At 42.1% G+C, this 18,775-nt stretch overlaps 1 protein-coding gene across 3 annotated transcripts in view; it reads right to left on the reverse strand.

Moving 5' to 3' along the window:
* The window catches only part of DENND2A (DENN domain containing 2A), a 94,039-nt gene that overhangs the window by 12,134 nt on the left and 63,130 nt on the right, over positions 1–18,775 (reverse strand). For all 3 annotated transcript variants that reach the window (XM_058191119.1, XM_058191117.1, XM_058191118.1), the window contains exons 11-15: positions 18,206–18,275; positions 16,510–16,587; positions 15,099–15,239; positions 14,045–14,193; positions 1,222–1,399 (exon numbers count right to left, since the gene is read on the reverse strand). In XM_058191119.1, the coding sequence (XP_058047102.1) occupies positions 1,222–1,399; positions 14,045–14,193; positions 15,099–15,239; positions 16,510–16,587; positions 18,206–18,275 (616 nt within the window). The remainder of the gene's footprint in view (positions 1–1,221; positions 1,400–14,044; positions 14,194–15,098; positions 15,240–16,509; positions 16,588–18,205; positions 18,276–18,775) is intronic.

Consider the following 18,775-nt stretch of genomic DNA (forward strand, 5'->3'; position numbering starts at 1 on the left):
TACATACATACATACATACATACATATCTATCTATCTGTCTCTCTCTCTTGAGAGAGAGACATAGAATGCTTTCTCTCAGGAATTTTCTCAGCTCAGACATGAAAAATTCCTGAGAGAAAGAAAGAGAGAGTGAGAGTGAATGAGAGAGAGAGAGAGAGAGAGAGAGAGAGAGAGAGAGAGAGAATGCTCAGGCAGGAAAAATTCTCAGGAATCTTTCCTGCCCGAGCTGCCACACAACAGACAGCAGCAATGGACTGAATTAAAATGAGAGATAGTTGTAATGATGGAAGCACAGAACTGTCAATATGTGTTTAATTTGGTTATTTGTTTTAAAAACGGATCTGCTGCTTCTCAAAGCAATACCCCCCCTCCCCCGAAGGCGTTTCATGTAAACAGTTTCAAAACAGCACTGAAAAAATCTACATCTCACTCTGGAACAAGAAGATAAAGCAAGTATAAATATGTGTTTTTTTTTTTAAAAAAGCGAATAACCTTTAAAATCTCCTAGATTTAAAAAAAAAATAGACTAAAAGGGCTGGACAAATAGAGATGGCAGGCGCTAGGGTAACTTCTCAAAGAAATAATTTCTACAGAGCGTACCCCGGTTTTCTATAGCCCAACCACTGCACTCTATTTACTTCTGCAGGCAATTTTAATACATGTTTTAAATCAGCGTTTTTCAAACTTGGCAACGTTAAGATGTGCAGATTTCAACTCCAGAATTCCCCAGCCAGTATACTGGGAATTTGGGGAGTTGAGGTCACATCTTAACAATGTCAAGTTTGAAAAGCATTGTTTTAAAAAGGTCTCCCTCTGAGCCACAATAATGTTTCCAGCTGAAAACATGCACCACACAGATTGTTAAAGTTATGTGGCTAGTAAGATATTGAAATGTCCCATATCTGGGACATTATCTGACTTCCCACATGCAACTTAAAAGCCAAATTCAGGACTAGCCTGAATGTAGTTTTTTAAATTGGGATTTTTAAAAAAGGGGTTTAAATGAGGTTTTAAATTTGTATTCAAAAGTTAGAGCATCAATTGAATTCAACTATCTATTCTTTAGCTGTTTTTAATCTATTATATGTTTTCTGTTGTTTTTTGTCTGTGAACCGCCCTGAGTCCTTCGGGAGAAGGGCGGTATACAAATATAATAAATAAATAAATAAATAAATAAATAAATTGGGGTTTAACACAACCTTCAGCTCTTCTGATCTCACCTCTTCCACTGGGAGCTCCTTGAGGCGGGCCAAGGAACTGGAGAGCAGGCCAATCAGAAAGGGGGTTGGCGAGCAGACAATGTCAATCATTGAAGGGGGAAGTACCGGGATGTAGGTGTGCTGCCAGGTAAAGGGGTAGAGAAGGGCCACTGTGGCATGGCAGCATTTGGACAAGGTACTAGAAGAAAGAAATAAAAGAAGCAATCAAGGTTCCTTGTAGTAGCTCTTCAAAGCATTTAACATGACATAACATGACATCAGAGTTGGAAGGGACCTTGGAGGCCTTCTAGTCCAACCCCCTGCCCAGGCAGGAAACCCTACACCATCTCAGTCAGATGATTATCCAACATTTTCTTAAAAATTTCCAGTGTTGGAGCATTCACAACTTCTGAAGGCAAGTCGTTCCACTTATTAATTGTTCTAACTGTCAGGAAATTTCTCCTTAGTTCTAAGTTGCTTCTTTCTTTGATCAGTTTCCACCCATTGCTTCTTGTTCTACCCTCAGGTGCTTTGGTGAACAGCCTGACTCCCTCTTCTTTGTGGCAGCCCCTAAGATATTGGAACACAGCTATCATGTCTCCCCTAGTCCTTCTTTTTGTTAAACTAGACATACCCAGTTCCTGCAACCGTTCTTCATATGTTTTATCCTCCAGTCCCCTAATCATCTTTGTTGCTCTTCTCTGCACTCTTTCTAGAGTCTCAACATCTTTTTTACATCGTGGCGACCAAAACTGGATGCAATATTCCAAGTGTGGCCTTACCAAGGCATTATTAAACACAACACAACCACACCTTAACAAACACAACTGGCTTTCTGATGATATCAAGTCTAATCCAAAAATGGACTTGTAAAAATCTAGTCTGTTTTATTGTGTTTATACTACAGTATTCTAGGTGGCTTTTTAAAGAGTTTTTTTTTAGAAAAAATAAAAGCAAAATCATTTACATTCATAGTAACATACATACATATATATATTCCATTTTTTAAAAATGCAAATAGTTTTTTAAAACCTTTTTTTTTCTTTGAAACTAATATTTCTCCTAGGAAGATTTTTAAAACATACATCTCTCTGGTGTTTTTTAAATTAGCTTTTAAAATAATTGCGTGATAAAAGTTTTTGCACACAAGTATCCACACCTTTTTCAGATCATAGAAAGAGACAATGCCCGCAGCTTTTGTTCAATGCTAGTGTCTGCATTCTCATTAATAATTCTAGCAATAGAAGGCCCAACAGAAACCTGGAATTCCTTTGCATCCGTAAAACACACCTGACCGATTTAATCAGAAGTAGCTGAGTTCTTCCAGCAACTACACTGCAGTCAAGCTGATATCTCAAAATTACATCCTGGGGTTTCACATCTCAGTTTTAGGCCCATTTTCCCCGAGTACAAGGATTCCTGGAAATACAGCATTAAGTAAATGCTCAGATTTCACACTGTTGCCTTTTACACGTGGCAAGGCATGGAGCCCTCCCAAATTCCTAATACTTTTTTCTGCCAGCTAATGGAATTGCTATCAAACCCGAGCCTGCATTTCTGCTGAAATCAGCCATTTGTGGGAAGCTGGCATCAACAAAAAAATTCACATGGAACCCTCTGATGTACATACAACTGAGAGCATTTTGGTATTTTTTTTAAAGCCTTTTGGGATCAACTTCAAAGCCCATCTAGTTAATTTCTGAGTCATAGTGGCATGGCAGATGAGCCCAAAAAGTTCTCATGAGCAGGGGCTTCTTCTACTTCTTCATTCCTTAGAACAGGGATGTCCAAACTTGGCCCCTTGAAGAGTAGTAGACTTCAACTCCCAGAATTCCCTAGCCGGCAACTTGCTCATTTTTATAGTTCATGCTGGCTGGGGAATCCTGGGAGTTAAAGTCTCCACTCTTCAAGGGGCCAAGTTTGGATACCCCTGCCTTAGAAGATGGTTTTTGAGACATACACACATACAGACACACAGACACACACACACTTTTGATTCTGGAGGCAGAATCCAATCATTTAAACCAGGGGTCTCCAACCTTGGCAACTTTAAGACTTGTGGAATTCCACAAGTCTTAAAGTCACCAAGGATGGAGACCCCTGATCTAAACTGATAGCCACTGATGGGCAGCTCTTCCACCGATCTACCACAACCCATCACTTTCTCAAATTGCCTGGATTCTAAAACACCATGATTGCGCCGAGACAAATTCCTCCTGTTGATCAAATTGAAATACTGCTAATCAAAGGGGAAATGTAAGGAAAAGCATGGAATGAACAGCAAAGTTATAGAAACAAGAGCTGAAGTCCAATGCATATTAAACATATCAGGTTGAGAATAGCTGGCATAAAAAGAACTTTGCTATTTCTATTTGGCAAAATTCATCAATGTGCATTCGAATAATCGAGCCTCGATAATGATGATGATATTTTCATGATTTTTAAAGAATCTTGTAAGCTGTCTTGTACTTTGAAAAAAATGCATCCAGAAAAATGAATAGATAGGCAGAGAACTAATGCACTCAGGACAGCCTTTCTAGATATGTTTGGATGACATGCAGTTTAGATATGGGTGACATGCAGTTTACGCTCAAATAGAGCCCCCAGATTAGGAGAGACTTTGGGTCTTTCAGATTTTAGGAAAGTAACTGCCAGAAAACTGTCTTTTTGCAAAAGGAGAATACGGTAATGCTATTTTCATAATCAAAACCAACAGTTTTCAAACCCCACCCTCCGAGATAGGCAAGAGAACAAGCCACTCATCAGTGTAGGCCCGAAATCTTGAGCATCTGGAAGCTGAGTATGTAACTCAAACAGAGCCATAACGTCATTCAGTTTATAAGCCAGGTCTTGAATGGATGGAGACGGGAGGAAGAGAAGGAGGAGGGAGATATATTGTGCTGCCTAAAGGAATCATATGGCTAGGAAACTACTTACAGCTGGCTTGAGTTAAGCACCATGAGAGAATGTGTGCTGAGCAGGAGGGAAAAGGAGAAGGCTTGGTGGAGAAAGAATATTCCACGCCTGACAACAATTTCTGCAGTTATGTGACAGAAAACGAAAGAACTTGCAAAGGAGGAGGAGGAGGAGGACTGAAGTGCTATGCAGCAATTCTGGCTTTTTTTTAACAGAATAAACTTTCTATCCCCCATGATTATAAAAATTAAAATTTCTATGAGATGTGAAGTGTCGAATTCTAAACTCATTCCTTCTCCCCTCCCCTTATCTTTCTAGTCTTCTTAACTCCACAGAAATGCACATCATGATCAACACTGCTTCTCCTCCATTCCAGCAACCTGGATCTAGATTGCCTGCAGAAGATGGCATGGGTTTTAAGCTGCCCTCGCTATCAACCTGCCACCAAAACAGCAAATCTAACTTGCTTTTAGGAAACTCATGTTTATAGCACATCTGTCAATGCCCAAAATCTTTCTCAGAGTCCATTGTTGCTAAACTGACTTTTTGGGAGAAAGAAGAAAGGAGTTGGGACATCATGAGTAATGGAGCCCTACTCTCATCACCAAATACTTTGGAGCAATCGTCTTCAAACTACTGTCCACTACAGATTTTATGAGACTGTTCTAATGTCCCAAAGGTGCTTTTTCAAGAGGCAACTGGACTTTCTGGTTTTTCTTTGAAGACGTTTCATTTCTCATCCAAGAAGCTTCTTCAGCTCTGAGCTGAAAAAGCTTCTTGGATGAGAAGTGAAACCTCTTCAAAGAAAAACCAGAAAGTCCAGTTGCTTCTTGAGAAAAAAAGTACCTTTGGGACAACCATGATGTGGATGACTGAGAATCTCCATAGACAGACCATTCCAATATTGATACTCTCTGGAATTATAATTCCTGGGCTGTAAATGACAGATTTGGAATTGCATAGAGACCAAGATGTTTAAACTGAGAGGATTGGAAGAATGTGATTAATTGTAATTTGTTCATCTAATCATATTTATTTATTAAATTTCCATGCTGTAATATTACTATTTTACACTTCTCTTGGGATCCTGCCACTGCAAGCTTTCAGAAGCTTTTTAAACTTCTTTTTTTAAAAAAACACCATTTTTTTTTTCAAATAATGCAATAAAAGATTAAATGTCACAGCTGTATTAAAGCAATAATTTCAAATTACTTTGTGGGATTTATCCCCATCCATGTTTATATATATATAATTAATTAAAATATGGAATGACATGTTGGTAAAATTGGATCCCAAGTAAAACATTAATCATTAAAATGAAACCACGAAACTCTAAATGAGCTGCTGGCTTCTCTTTGTAAAATGACAGTCAAAATCTGTCATTTCCACTCCAGGAAAAAATAAATTCTAAAATAAAAAATAAAAATAGAAAGGCACTTTGGCTTCCAGAGTTCTTTTGAATTACCAATTATTGGATTCTTCCTATCTCAATGATAAGCTTTGTACAAAAGAGTTGAGCGGCTCAAATTAAAGCTTGGTTTTTTGTTTTTTTTAATGGAAACATGCACATCCAAGGTTTTTTAGCTGACAAGATCAATTACTAGAGTTATTATGGGAAGGTGGTGGGGGAGGGAGGAAGAAATAAGTTTCCCCCCCTTTTCCACTCTCAAGGTTCATAATAACAGAAAGAATTTTGAGAAGGGAAAGAAAAATAACAAGATATGCACTTTCCGCACGTAGCTTAAATTGGCATCTTTGTTCTGTTGCAGATGGGCTGTTAAAACTTTTTTTTCCTATTCCGCATGCCTTTTAAATAACTTCAAAAGTATTCTCTTTGCTTCAACGGAACTTTTTCCTATTGTTTTGCTTTGGTTGATATCCCAGGTTTTTACATTGGTTTAAAGTTTTCTATTGTGAAGTTGCCTAAAAAATGATCTTATTTGGATCAAAAGGCAACTCAGCAATTTATTTATGAATAAATGTGCTTATTAAACATGGTTTGGTCTTTGTTCAAAAATGCTCCGCAACACGTACACTCAAAAGCCTTTTCCTTTCACCGAAAGCTACAGAAATATGGAAGAAACCACATGTACCAAAACTGGCTCAAAACATTTTTCCAAAGTCAATGTTCTCCTTTCCATCAAAGAGTATAGTATCCCTCCCTTATAGTTAAAATAAACAACAAACAGAACTGGTTGCCATTTCACGAGATCCTAAGTCCAGGGGTGGGCTGCTGGGGGTTCACAGGGGTTCAGGAGAACCTCTAGCTAAAATTTTGTGCAGTTCAGAGAACCCCCAAATCCCACTCCTGGCTGGCCCCACCCACCCCACCCTGCCCCTCCCAGGAGTCCCCCCCCCCTGTTTTGGATGTAGGTAAGTGCAGAGTCTCGGGAAGGGTGAAAAATGGGCCTATCGGAAGTTAGGGAAGAGGGTCTCCAGAGCCTGGGGAGGCTGTTTTCACCCTCCCAGAGGCTCAAGGAAAGCCTCTGGAACCCGGGGATGGCAAAAAGTCCCCCCCTCCCCCGTGGTGCAGAAAGCCGACTAGGCCATGCCCACCATGGCCACGCCCACCCAGCAACTGGACCAAGAACCCCTTGCTAAATTTTTTGAAGCCCACCCCTGCCTAAGTCCACTACCCCAAATGTAAGGTCACTTCTGAGATGCCCAAGATATGTATAGTTAGTAAATAGTTCTCTCAGTGAACAAGTGAGACATATATCAATATGACCGGCTGGAGTAAGACTGTGATAAATCCAAATTCTCCTATGCTTTTTTAAAAATCAGAATGTACTCATTAAATACCTTCTGTTTAATTACTTGAAGCATTCCAAACCATTGAACAATCTCAAACAGCTGCTTCAGGACTGGTTTTTAATAAAGGAAGTGAGGGAAGAAGAAAACCAAACAGAAATTAAATCTCCCTTCAGAAGCATAAAATAATTCCCATTTTCCCAAGCAAACGTTATTGTTTATGTATTAAACTTGAAGATTTCTCCTTCAGCCCAATTCCTAAACTGTGTACCATAATACTAAAAAGCAGTCTTTGTTGCACATTTATAAAAGAAGCATGAAAATAACCCAAAAGGCAGAGAAAAGATCCCTAAGGCAAGTGGAGCCTCTTTTTATGGAGTAATTCTACACCTCCTACGGATGACCACAGTTGCCAAATAGGATACAGTCAGAGGAAAATAGGATGAAAAATGCAGAGTGACAGGTTGCAAGAGAAAATGATTTCTCCACCCACTTAATAAAACATATTTCTGACAAACGAAAGTAGTGACTATGATATCACTACTTGGTTCGTGTCCAAGTAATCATGATCTGTGTAATGGAATGATGCAATTTGTATATACAGTATCTGAGCAAACATCTCCTCTTCTGAATTCCAGCTGGAATATGCAAATCTCCATGGCTCTATGAATATAACCCATCCTTTGATTGGCCTTCCACAGTTTTTGCTTAAATCTCTCAATCTAGTAAATTTAACAAAGCTATAACCTTAATTTGTCAGAAGAAAAACTTGCAATAGAAATATTTAGATTCCAACACAGAACATAGTTTTTTTATATCCTTCACATGTTAAAAATCAAACATTACAGGTAAGAGAATTAGAGCACCTTTTCAAATTTTAGAACCACATAAATTAGGACTTGAACTTTAATATGTTCCTTAAACCAATAAAATCAAGTTCAGGCCTCAAGTGTACATGTTTCCTTGGAATCACGGAAATAATGATTCTATGGCTGTTACTTTTCGTGATTGTGCCAAATGTTACACCTATTACTCAAGAAAATTTGCACAATTACTCTAACTCAGGGGTCACCAAGCTTTTGGACCTCAGGGACCACAAAATTCATAATTTTAAATCTCGTGGACCACTAATATGGATTTTTTAAAAAGATAAATAGTATTTAGTGCTATATAAAAAATGCAAATAATTTTTCTGTGGACTACCAAAATTTTCTCGCAGACCACGGGTTGGTGACCATTGCTCTAATGAAAGTTGTATATACTTTACTTGTGTATGCTTAGTCATTTAAGCAATGTAACTTTTTTTAGCTAGAGAATGCTGCTGTTTTTGCAAGCTGAATCAAGGTTGCACATTTTCAATATGGCTTTTAAAGCAGCTCTATCTTTTTCTTGAGTTCACAAACAAGCTTGCAAAAAAAAGTGGGGGGGGCTCTATTGCAAAGCTGTACAATACTTGCAGGAAGTACTTGCTTCAAATTGTTTTTGAAGTATATATAAAATCCAGATTCTAAACACACTGTTTACAATTTTGCAAACACTTCTATTCTATTCTATTTTCTAATCTTGTTTAAGATTAGAAAATAGAAGACGCCTAGAGAGCACCTGGAGGTCCAGTCGCTCCGAAGCTGATCGGACACTAGTTAGGACCTATTCTAGGACCTACCTAGTGGCAATGAGGGAAGCGAGGCGCTCCTACGCCTCCACCCTCATTGCGTCGGCAGATAACCGCCCGGCCGCCCAGCCTGGGTGACCCGCCTCCTACATCAGGAGGTGCGGATGACCCTTGCAGGACGAGCCGAGGAGTTTAGTGGTTATCTATACGATAAAATCGCTCAGCTGAGGGACGGTCTGGACCGAATTTGGGATGATCCAAGCGAGGAGAGGAGGCACGCCTTGTTGAGCACATTTGGGATGAGTTTGACCCTGTGGCTCCCGAGGACGTGGACAGGTTGTTGGGGAGGCTTCATGGCACGACATGTTTACTGGACCCGTGCCCTTCCTGGCTGGTACTGGCCACTCAGGCGGTGACACGAGGCTGGCTCCAGAGGATTATCAACGCTTTGTTGGACGGGTTTTCCTGCCGCCTTGAAAGAGGCGGTGGTGAGACCCTCCTTAAGAAGCCCTCTTTGGACCCAGCTATTTTGGGTAATTATCGCCCAGTTCCAACCTTCGCTTTGTTGCGGTTGTAGAGAGTGCCGTGGCGCGACAGCTGCCCCAACACCTGGATGAAGATGTCTATCTAGACCTGCTCCAGTCCGGCTTCCGACCCGGATACAGCACGGAGACAGCTTTGGTCGCATTGGTGGATGATCTCTGGAGGGCCAGGGACAGGGATATTCCTCTGCCCTGGTCCTATTAGACCTCTCAGCGCTCGATACCATCGATCATGGTATCCTGCTGCGCCGGTTGGGGGATTGGGAGTGGAGGCACCGATATCAGTGGTTCTCCTCCTATCTCTCCGACCGTCGCAGACGGTGTTGACAGGGGGCAGTGGTCACCGCGAGGGGCCTCACTTGTGGGGTCCCACGGGGTCGATTCTCTCGCCTGCTGTTCAACATCTACATGAAGCCGCTGGGTGAGATCATCAGTGGTTTCGGGTGAGATACCAGCAGTACGCTGATGACACCCAGCTGTATTTTTCCACCCCGGACCACCCCAATGAAGTTGTTGAAGTGCTGTCCCGGTGTTTGGAAGCTGTACGGGTCTGGATGGGGAGAAACAGGCTCAAGCTTAATCCTCCAAGACGGAGTGGCTGTGGATGCCGGCACCCGATTCAGTCAGCTGCAGCCGCGGCTGGCTGTTGGAGGCGAGTTACTGGCCCCAAAGGATAGGGTGCGCAACTTGGGTGTCCTCCTGGATGATCGGCTGTCGTTTGAAGACCATTTGACGGCCGCCTCCAGGAGGGCCTTCCACCAGGTTCGCCTGGTTCGCAGTTGCGCCTTCCTTGATCGGGATGCCTTATGCACAGTCACTCATGCGCCTGCTACCTCTCGCTTGGATTACTGTAATGCTCTCTACATGGGCTCTTGAAGTGCACTCGGAGGCTTCAGTTAGTCCAGAATGCAGCTGCGCGGGTTATAGAGGAGCTACACGTAGCTCCCATGTAACACCGCCTCCGCGCAGACTGCACTGGCTGCCTGTGGCCTTCCGGTGCACTTTAAGGTGCTGGTTATGACCTTTAAATCGCTCCATGGCTTAGGACCTGGGTACTTACGGGACCGCCTGCTGTTACCACACGCCTCCCACCGACCCGTACGCTCCCATAGAGAGGGACTTCTCAGGGTGCCGTCCGCCAAACAATGTCGGCTGGCGGCCCCCCGGGGGAGGGCCTTCTCTGTGGGGGCTCCCACACTCTGGAACGAGCTTCCCCCGGGTTTACGCCAAATACCTGACCTTCGGACATTTCGTCGCGAACTCAAGACTCATCTTTTTATCCGCGCGGGGCTGGCTTAAACTGGGATTTTAATGTTAAATTTTATTAATTTTAAACGGGGTTTTTTAATATGGTAAATTTTAATTACTGGGCTAATTTAAATAAGTTTTTAAAATCGTATTTTAAACTTGTATATTGTATTGTCGGTTTTATTATGCCTGTACACCGCCCTGAGTCCTTCGGGAGAAGGGCGGTATAAAAATCAAAAAATCAAATCAAAAGAGACTTAAAAGCAGGGTAGCCTGATACCTTCTAGCTGACCTTTTTGTCATTGTGTGCCAGGAGGCGGGGGGGTGGGGGAGGGTTGCGTGCGCGCGCATGCCCACACCCATAATTCTATGCACCCCGCCCCCACGCATGCGTGCGTGACGCCCTCCCTCCCCTGCTCCTGGCACACAATGGCCCGGTAGGCCCATTTTTCTCTCTCACCTGGCTCTGGAGGCTGAGGGCAGCAAAAAAAGTCACTTCCTGTCCAACTGTAAGTTGGTAAATGGGCCATTTCTGGCCTCCAGAGGGCCTCCATGGAGGTGGGGAAGGCCGTTTTTGCCCTTCCCAGACTCATAGAGAGGTTCTGGAGCCAGATGAGAGAGAAAAACAGCCCTTCCCCACCACCTCCCAGGCCCTCCGAAGGCAGAAAACAGCCTGTTTCCCTACTTCTGGTGGGCCCAGAAGGCCCGAAAATCAGCATGCGTGTGCCGGAGCTGAGCTTGCGTGCCCACTGATATGGTTACGCATGCCACCTGTGACACGCATGTCATAGGATTGCCATCACAGTTCTAGGTATTTGGAACTTCAGCTCCCACAAACCTTGATTATACAGGTAGTCCTTAACTTACGACCAAAATGTCTGTTGCTAAGCAAGACATTATTAAGTGAATTTGCCCCGTTTTATGACATTTCTCACCAGTTATTAAGTAAATTGCTGCAGTTGTTAAGTTAAGGACATTAAAGGCAATTTTCTAGTGAAATTTTCTCTAACTTAACCATCTAGGGATTATATTCTTCAAGTTTCATCAGCTTCAACAAGGATTGTCTTTTTGAAGACTTGTTATTTGTCTGCCAAAAATTCTAGAACTGAAGCTGAGAAAGGTTATTTTAACTGAAATGCTAGTAACATAGTTGTTATGTAAATCTGGGTTCCCCTTCTGTCAACCTTTCTTGACAGAAAGTTGCAAAAGGTGATCACATGATCTTGGAACACTGCAACCATCATAAATATGAGTTAGTTGCATAGTGTCTGAATTTTGATTATGTGACCATGGGGATGTTGCAATGGTCAAAACTGAAAAATGGTCCTAAGTCACTTTTTTCAGTACAGTTGTAACTTCGAACAGTCATTAAATGAACTGCTGTAAATAGAGGATTACCTATACTTTTCCAATAGCTATGATAAGAGTTGAAGTCCAAAATATCTAGAAGGCAGCAGACTGCCTGTCCTCTTATAATTGACTTACAATCAGGAATTTTAAGACTTCAGTTCACATTTTACGCAACAGATCTACTATATCAATTTGGGCTGCTCTTGTCCATTTTAAAAAACAGCAACACAATGAATCAATGATGTTTTTCCTCTTTCTTTTTTTGGCAGCTTCACCACTCCTTCTCTTAGTTCCGTGGATGCAGCGGGACTTACTGGGAATTGTGAAAACAGGCAGGCTGCTGAAACTTGAATAAGCATCATTACTCATCTGTTAAATTTTGCCTTTTCTGGTTAGGAGGAAAAAAAACTTGCTCTCCCCATCCCTTTTTAAAAATGGATGAGGGCCAGGCACCAGCTGCAGAAAATCTTAAAGAAATCTGGGCCCCCTTTTTCCCAAGGTGTGGGAGGAAGAAGTTTTTGTCCAAATAATTGGTGAGCGGAAAAACAAAGGCTATCTTTGCAGGGGGATCAGAAAGTTTACAAACTGCCTGCTCAACTTCTGATACCCACAGAAAAAACCTGAAACCTTGTAGGCATAAGGACAAAGCACATGGCATAGGTCTGGCATTAAGCGGTATGCTGTAAGCTGCATATATGCAAATATATAGGTATCCTGAGGCTTCAAAGCCAATAGATTTTGGTTGGCAAAACACTGTTAGCCTTCCTAACCTTTATAACTGTGCCATTTAAGCTTATTAAGGGCCCCAAAGCCACCTAAACCTTTGCATATTTTTATTCAAAGCATATTGTGAGCATATTTTAGTTACTGCAGTGTATATATGCTACTAAGGAAGACCCAGTAATGGTAGAGAGAGAATACTTAGGTGTTCTGTATAGCCATGCAGATTATGTACAACTGACTGGGAAAGAATCAAGAATCTGGTTACCTTTGAATGGCTGGGAACAACAATAATTAGACTGTAGAACACAGATCTTCGTCAATGGTCAGGATTTTGTTTTGTTTTTAAAGTGAAAGCTACTTTCTGCTTATCAACAGGCTCCAGTACTATTTATATGTGTTTTCTGCTTCAAAATGATGAGAATCCATTTTGAAATTGTGCAGAACATGTAAATCATACGCTCAAGTACTTTTTAAGTTACAAATACTTAAGTCACACAAATCCTTAGAATGAAAAAGATGGAAGGGCAATCTTGCAAACACTTCCGTTCAGCTGTTCAGCAGCTGCATCACCTGGATCAGGTCTGTCAGACTGGCAGCCTACAAGCCGGTTATGTCACCCACAAGCCACGCCCATCCCGGCTCCACAAAGGCAAGAAACATCACGATACGTCACGATCCGGCCTGTAACAGGATTGACTTTGACACCCTGTGATCTGGATACTTTAGCAGTTCAAAATGATATCTGTTCCAATGTAAACAACTCATGTAGAAACACTCGTGTTCATCTTAAGTCCTTTTATTATAAATAATATGAAACCATGCATTTTAACACTTACTGGACATGCATTCACCGTGAGTTCCAAAGAAGCAACCTTTTCCTCCAAATGAATTCAGTAGTATAGTCAGATAAAATTAAACAATGGGCCATAGTTTTATGGTGCAGTAGATGCAGTGTATCTGACTTTACAAAGCCATGTTTTTCTATTTATTTATCCGGGCAAAGGAACAAGAATCTATAACAACATATATGATCATCTATCTAGCTCCTAGCTAGATGTTTTTAACCACGAAACAGAAAGAATACGGAGGCCCAGCTGCTCCTGCTTTCTCCATCCTCTGAAACAGGGGTCTCCAACCTTGGCAGCTTTAAGCCTGGAGGACTTCAACTCCCAGAATTCTGGGAGTTGAAATCCGCCAGGCTTAAAGTTGTCAAGGTTGAACCCTGCTCTGATTTTTCTGCTATTCATTTCTGAGTCTTTTCTGGGTTATTCAGCTCTGGAGTTCATCCAAAAAGCCCAGCTATCATTACATCTTGCACAAATTTGTCCCCTGGAATCTAGACTGACTGTAGCAGCCACTCCCCACTGTCCCAAAGCGATATCCATAGCTGGAGATCAACCAAGATGAGCCAGACACTCCTATTATTTAGGGATAACTGCAATTTTTACATGGAAAGCATTAACGTTTGAAGCCAACTTCAAGTGGGAGCCAAGAAAGGAGAAATATACATCACAGATGTCTCAGCTCCAGAACTCTAATTGTACAGAAGATACGTTTCTGCCTTTTTGAACCTAGGAAAAGAGACACAGCCACTACTTTGGGATGTAGGCAACCATTGAAAAGCTGCTTTAAGGACAGATAGACTGGATAATAGTTTGTCTGCCAGGTAAGGCAGAGAAATAGGAGGCAGGCGGTTGGTTACCTGAGCTTGTCTGCTATAAATATCACCCGTCTCTCCAACAGCAAGGAAGCAAAGACTCTGCTTAAGTGCCGGATGCTAAGCGAGGAGAACAAGGACTCAAAATCAACGTGTTCAAGTCTTGAATCAAGTGGTCGACACAGCTCTATAATCTGAAACGAAGAATGCAGGAGATATACAAGATGTAAAATCAACTCAAAGTCTGTTCTGACCTGAGCAACCTATAAGCCCTATTATTAAATGTGTAAATAGGGGGAGTAAGACTCTGAAAATACCAACTGCAGCCTTTTCAGACCAGTGGAAATTTGTTTTGTAAATTTGCCTTATTCAAAAGCCCCTCTACCATTCTGTGTATTTCCACATTGGAATCTTCTATCAGGAAGAAACAAATGTGCTGATTCCTAATTATGATCTCCACATCCTCCAATGAATGTCTCCTACCCATTGACTTTGCCTTCCCCCCTCCTCCTTCTGTATAATCAGACTTGAAAAAAAAACTTGATTGCAATTACTATTTTTAATTTTTAAATGTGCCTTGCAAGATTCAGATTGGCACTTTGCTACTCAGTAAGCCTCTTTTCTTTTCTTTTTGGGAAAAATATCTGCAGAAAGCAGTTAATTGAAGGATTCAAAAGGAAACATGGTGGGATTCAAATAATTTAACAATGGCTGTCTGCCCCAATGAATGGCTAGGTGGGCGTGGCTATGGTGGGCGTGGCCAGAAGGTATGACAGGCAGCACTCGGCCTCCTGCACTCCCGAGAGCGAAAACACTCCCACGCCCCATTTTGGGCCTAGGAGGCCTCCCCGCACTTACCTGGGAGCCAAATGGGGCGCGTGGGGACTCTTGGGAGGGGCAGGGTGAGAAGGGGCAGGGTCAGCTAGCAATTTAACTACCAGGTCACTCGAACCAGCCCAAACCACTGACACATGTAGATGAGAACTTGCAAGCATGCAAGTTTAGCTACTTCATCTACTTTTGAAGGGTGGTTCTATCTAGATCAGTGGCTTTTGCCTTCAGTGGACTTCAACTCCCAGAATTCCCCAGCCAGCATTACTTCTGTTCCAGAACCAGGCAGGAAGTTCTTGATGGAGATAGTCCGACCCAGGGCTGGGAAAGGGGCTTCCATGACACTCCTCATGAGTGGCTGGACCAAAGCAGGAGAAATTCCACGTCTTTTCTCAACCTCATCCAAGATCTGAACAACAGAGAAAGAAGAAAGAGAGAGGAGGGCATTGTGTATTTTGCTGCAGGAATCCATTCATTTTTTTCCTCTTGCTAGCTTTTCATTGTTGTCATATCGTCGTTTGATGCCACACAAAACAGTCAAGCATCAGAATCCCACTTTTATGAAACAGTTACTGGTGGTAAGAGCCTTCTCTTTCATTTAGATGCCTGATGCTGTTGTTGGGTTACTGCGTCTTCTTCCAAGTTAAGTGAATAGCTGGCGGGTAGGTTTGAAAAAGACAGCACTATGCATTTCTGTCCAGAAAATGTATTCTTGGACAATATGTCCCCTTCCCAAACTGCTTTTGAAACTTATTTAGCTATCTGTGGGAAGTACCTAGCAGGACTGGGAGCCATTTTAAAAATTGGAAATTGTAGGGGAAAAAAATGAGGAGATGATGGTCTCCGTCTCCGAGAAGATACTTTTCTGATCCAAACTGCCTCTCTTCTCTAGGTCACGGGTCTCCAACCTTGGCAACTTTAAGCCTGGAGGACTTCAACTCCCAGAATTCCCCAGCCAGCAACTTTAAGCCTGGAGAATTTCAATTCCCAGAATTCCCCAGCCAGCAACTTTAAGCCTGGAGGACCTCAACTCCCAGAATTCCCCAGCCAGCAACTTTAAGCCTGGAGGACTTCAACTCCTAGAATTCCCCAACCAGCAACTTTAAGCCTGGAGGACCTCAACTCCCAGAATTCCCCAGCCAGCAACTTTAAGCCTGGAGGACTTCAACTCCTAGAATTCCCTAGCCAGCAACTTTAAGCCTGGAGGACTTCAACTCCCAGAATTCCCCAGCCAGCAACTTTAAGCCTGGAGGACCTCAACTCCCAGAATTCCCCAGCCAGCAACTGGAGAATTTTGGGAGTTGAAGTCCTCCAGGCTTAAAGTTGCCAAGGTTGGAGACCCCTGTTCTAGGTGACTATTTTCTTTTTTCTTCTTTCTTTAAAAAAACCCCAACAAACAGAAGGAAATGTTAAATCACATATCACTTGTAGTATCTACTTTCTCTGGCAAAGGAAGAAAAATGCATTTAATGTGCTCCAAACAGAAACAACTGGCCTTTTCAAAAAGCACTTGTGTGAGATTCTTATCTGACAACAGGAAAGGACTATACTGAATTATCAGTCGGGACCAGGTGTTCATCCATGGTTTGAGTTCCACTTCCACTGGCCAGAGAAGCCTTTTCCCTCCTCCTCCATCCCTACTCGCTTTGGGGACGGTTTGCATGGTCTTTCTCCCTCACCTTTGAGAAGAGGTTGAAACACCCCAAGCGGCTTACAATGCAGTAAACTTCTGGAAGACGTTTCCCTTTCCCACTGGGCTTTCAAGAGAGACAGACACAACACAGATATACATAAACAGACAGTGATGAACAAGAAGAAACAAAAAAAAAATCACAATCACCTTCTATTCTATGCACAAATCAGTTCTTTCAACTTAAACTATTACTATAGATAGTCCTCATCTTAGGACCACAACTGAGGCCAAAATTCCCATTATTAAGTGCAGTTGTTAAGTGAGTTATGCCCAGCAGTCGGTTTCAGATATTATTACCACTGGTTCGCTCCGCGCGCACACCTTCCGCACATGTGCCTGGCCTTCTGCGCATGTGCTTTGCTTGTGCGCGTGCACACCTTCCGCCCATGAGCCCGGCCTTGAAAATGTGGCTAAATAGGACGGCATAGCACCGGGGCAGGTGGGCAGGCCCACCCGCGATCTCCGCTACCAGTTCGGGCGAACCGGTCCAAACCAGCTGAATACCACCTCTAGTTACGCCTCATGTTATGACTTTTTAAATCATGGTGGTGAAGTAAACCTGGCTTCCCCCACTGACTTTGATTAATAGAAGCCAGCTGGAAATGTTACAAATGGTGATCATATGACACCGCCCCCCCACCCAGGATAGTGCAACCGTCATAAATACAAGCCAATTGCCAAGCAACCAAATTTTGATCACATGACCACAGATATTCTGCAAGTCATTAAGTATAAAAATCCACCATAAAATCACTTTTTTGAGTGCTGTTGTAACTTCGAACTAAACGAATGCTTGCAAGTCAAGGACTATCTGTACACTTCCGAGGCACCTTTTTTATGATTTACAGTTATCATCCTTTTGTGCTAGATTGTTTCCCATAATCCTAACCCAAGGCTAATTTCTCTAAAAAGCAGCAAATTGCAAAAGATTGACTGAGTTACAGAACAAAGTACTGCATTCCATTAAAACAGAAACAAAAATACCATTAATTTTCTAGCTACTGTATTTTTTGGAGTATAAGACCCACCAGAGTATAAGACGCACCTTAGTTTTTGGGGAGGAAAATAAGAAAAAAGCTGATTGGCAGGTGAATTGGCCTCCCTGAATACCCCCAATCAGCTGTTCCAGAGATGAATTTTAGCAACAGGTTCCTTGGTTGTGAGCTCTATGCCTTGCTTTTATTTTGCTTTTTTTTCCTGCCTCTAAAACTTCTGAAACTCCATTTCAGGGGGAGGGGGGGAATTTATGCCTCTGAAAACCTCCAAAACAGAGCTTCAGAAAAAAAGCCTCTGAAGCTCTGTTTGGGGGCTTCTTTTCTGAAGCTCTGTTTGGAGGCTTTTTTTTCTGAAGCTTCATTTCTGATGCTGTTTTCAGCCTCTGAAACCTCCGTTTGAGAAGCTGGGCTGGGCTACATTTGGATTATAAGACACACCCAGATTTTCACCCTCTTTTTTGGGGAAAAAAGGTGTGTCTTATACTCTGAAAAATACGGTACATGATTTCAGATATTCCATAACAGCGATGAGACAGAGAAGAAATGCTTGGATTTGGTTACAAAGAGAAAATTATGATTCAGCAATAACAGCCACAAAGTGTGGGTCAAAACCTTTCCTTCTCTCGCTGCAAAGGAGGCCTGTGAGACCATCCTACTCAATTTCTGAAGACGAAACTAGATAGTTACCAGTATTCTTCTGCAGTACCCAAATCTTCGGCTGCCATCTTCACTAGTCAAGACAAATGAAAATGTCTCACTGAAAAAGAGAAAGTTTTAAAGAAACTTTCTTCAATGACAAGGTTATCTTCAGTTCTAGAAAATATGCATATAGATATTAAAAGGAGGTTATGTTTTTTTTGAGTATACATACATCTTTTTCTTTTTACGAGCCTAAATAGAACAATATAAATTTCTGTGCTGCCCTTACACTTCACAACAAACATGCATGATATATATGATCTCGTATGATTAAGACGATGGAAAATAATTGTCATTCATTCATGCCACGAAGAAGAAGGGGTCAAATTATTCTCCAAAGCACCGGAGGGCAGGACAAGAAACAATGGTTGGAAACTAATCAAGGAGAGAAGCGATTTGGAATTAAGGAGGAACTTCCTAATAGTGAAAACAATTAACCAGTGGAACAGCTTGCCTTCAGAAATCGTGGGCGCTTGATCACTGGAGGTTTTTAAGAAGAGACTGGACAGCCACTTATCTGAAATGGTATAGGGTCTCCTTGAGCAAGGGGCTGGACTA

This window comes from Ahaetulla prasina, chromosome 7 (genome assembly GCF_028640845.1).
Source record: "Ahaetulla prasina isolate Xishuangbanna chromosome 7, ASM2864084v1, whole genome shotgun sequence".
NCBI lineage: Eukaryota > Metazoa > Chordata > Lepidosauria > Squamata > Colubridae > Ahaetulla > Ahaetulla prasina.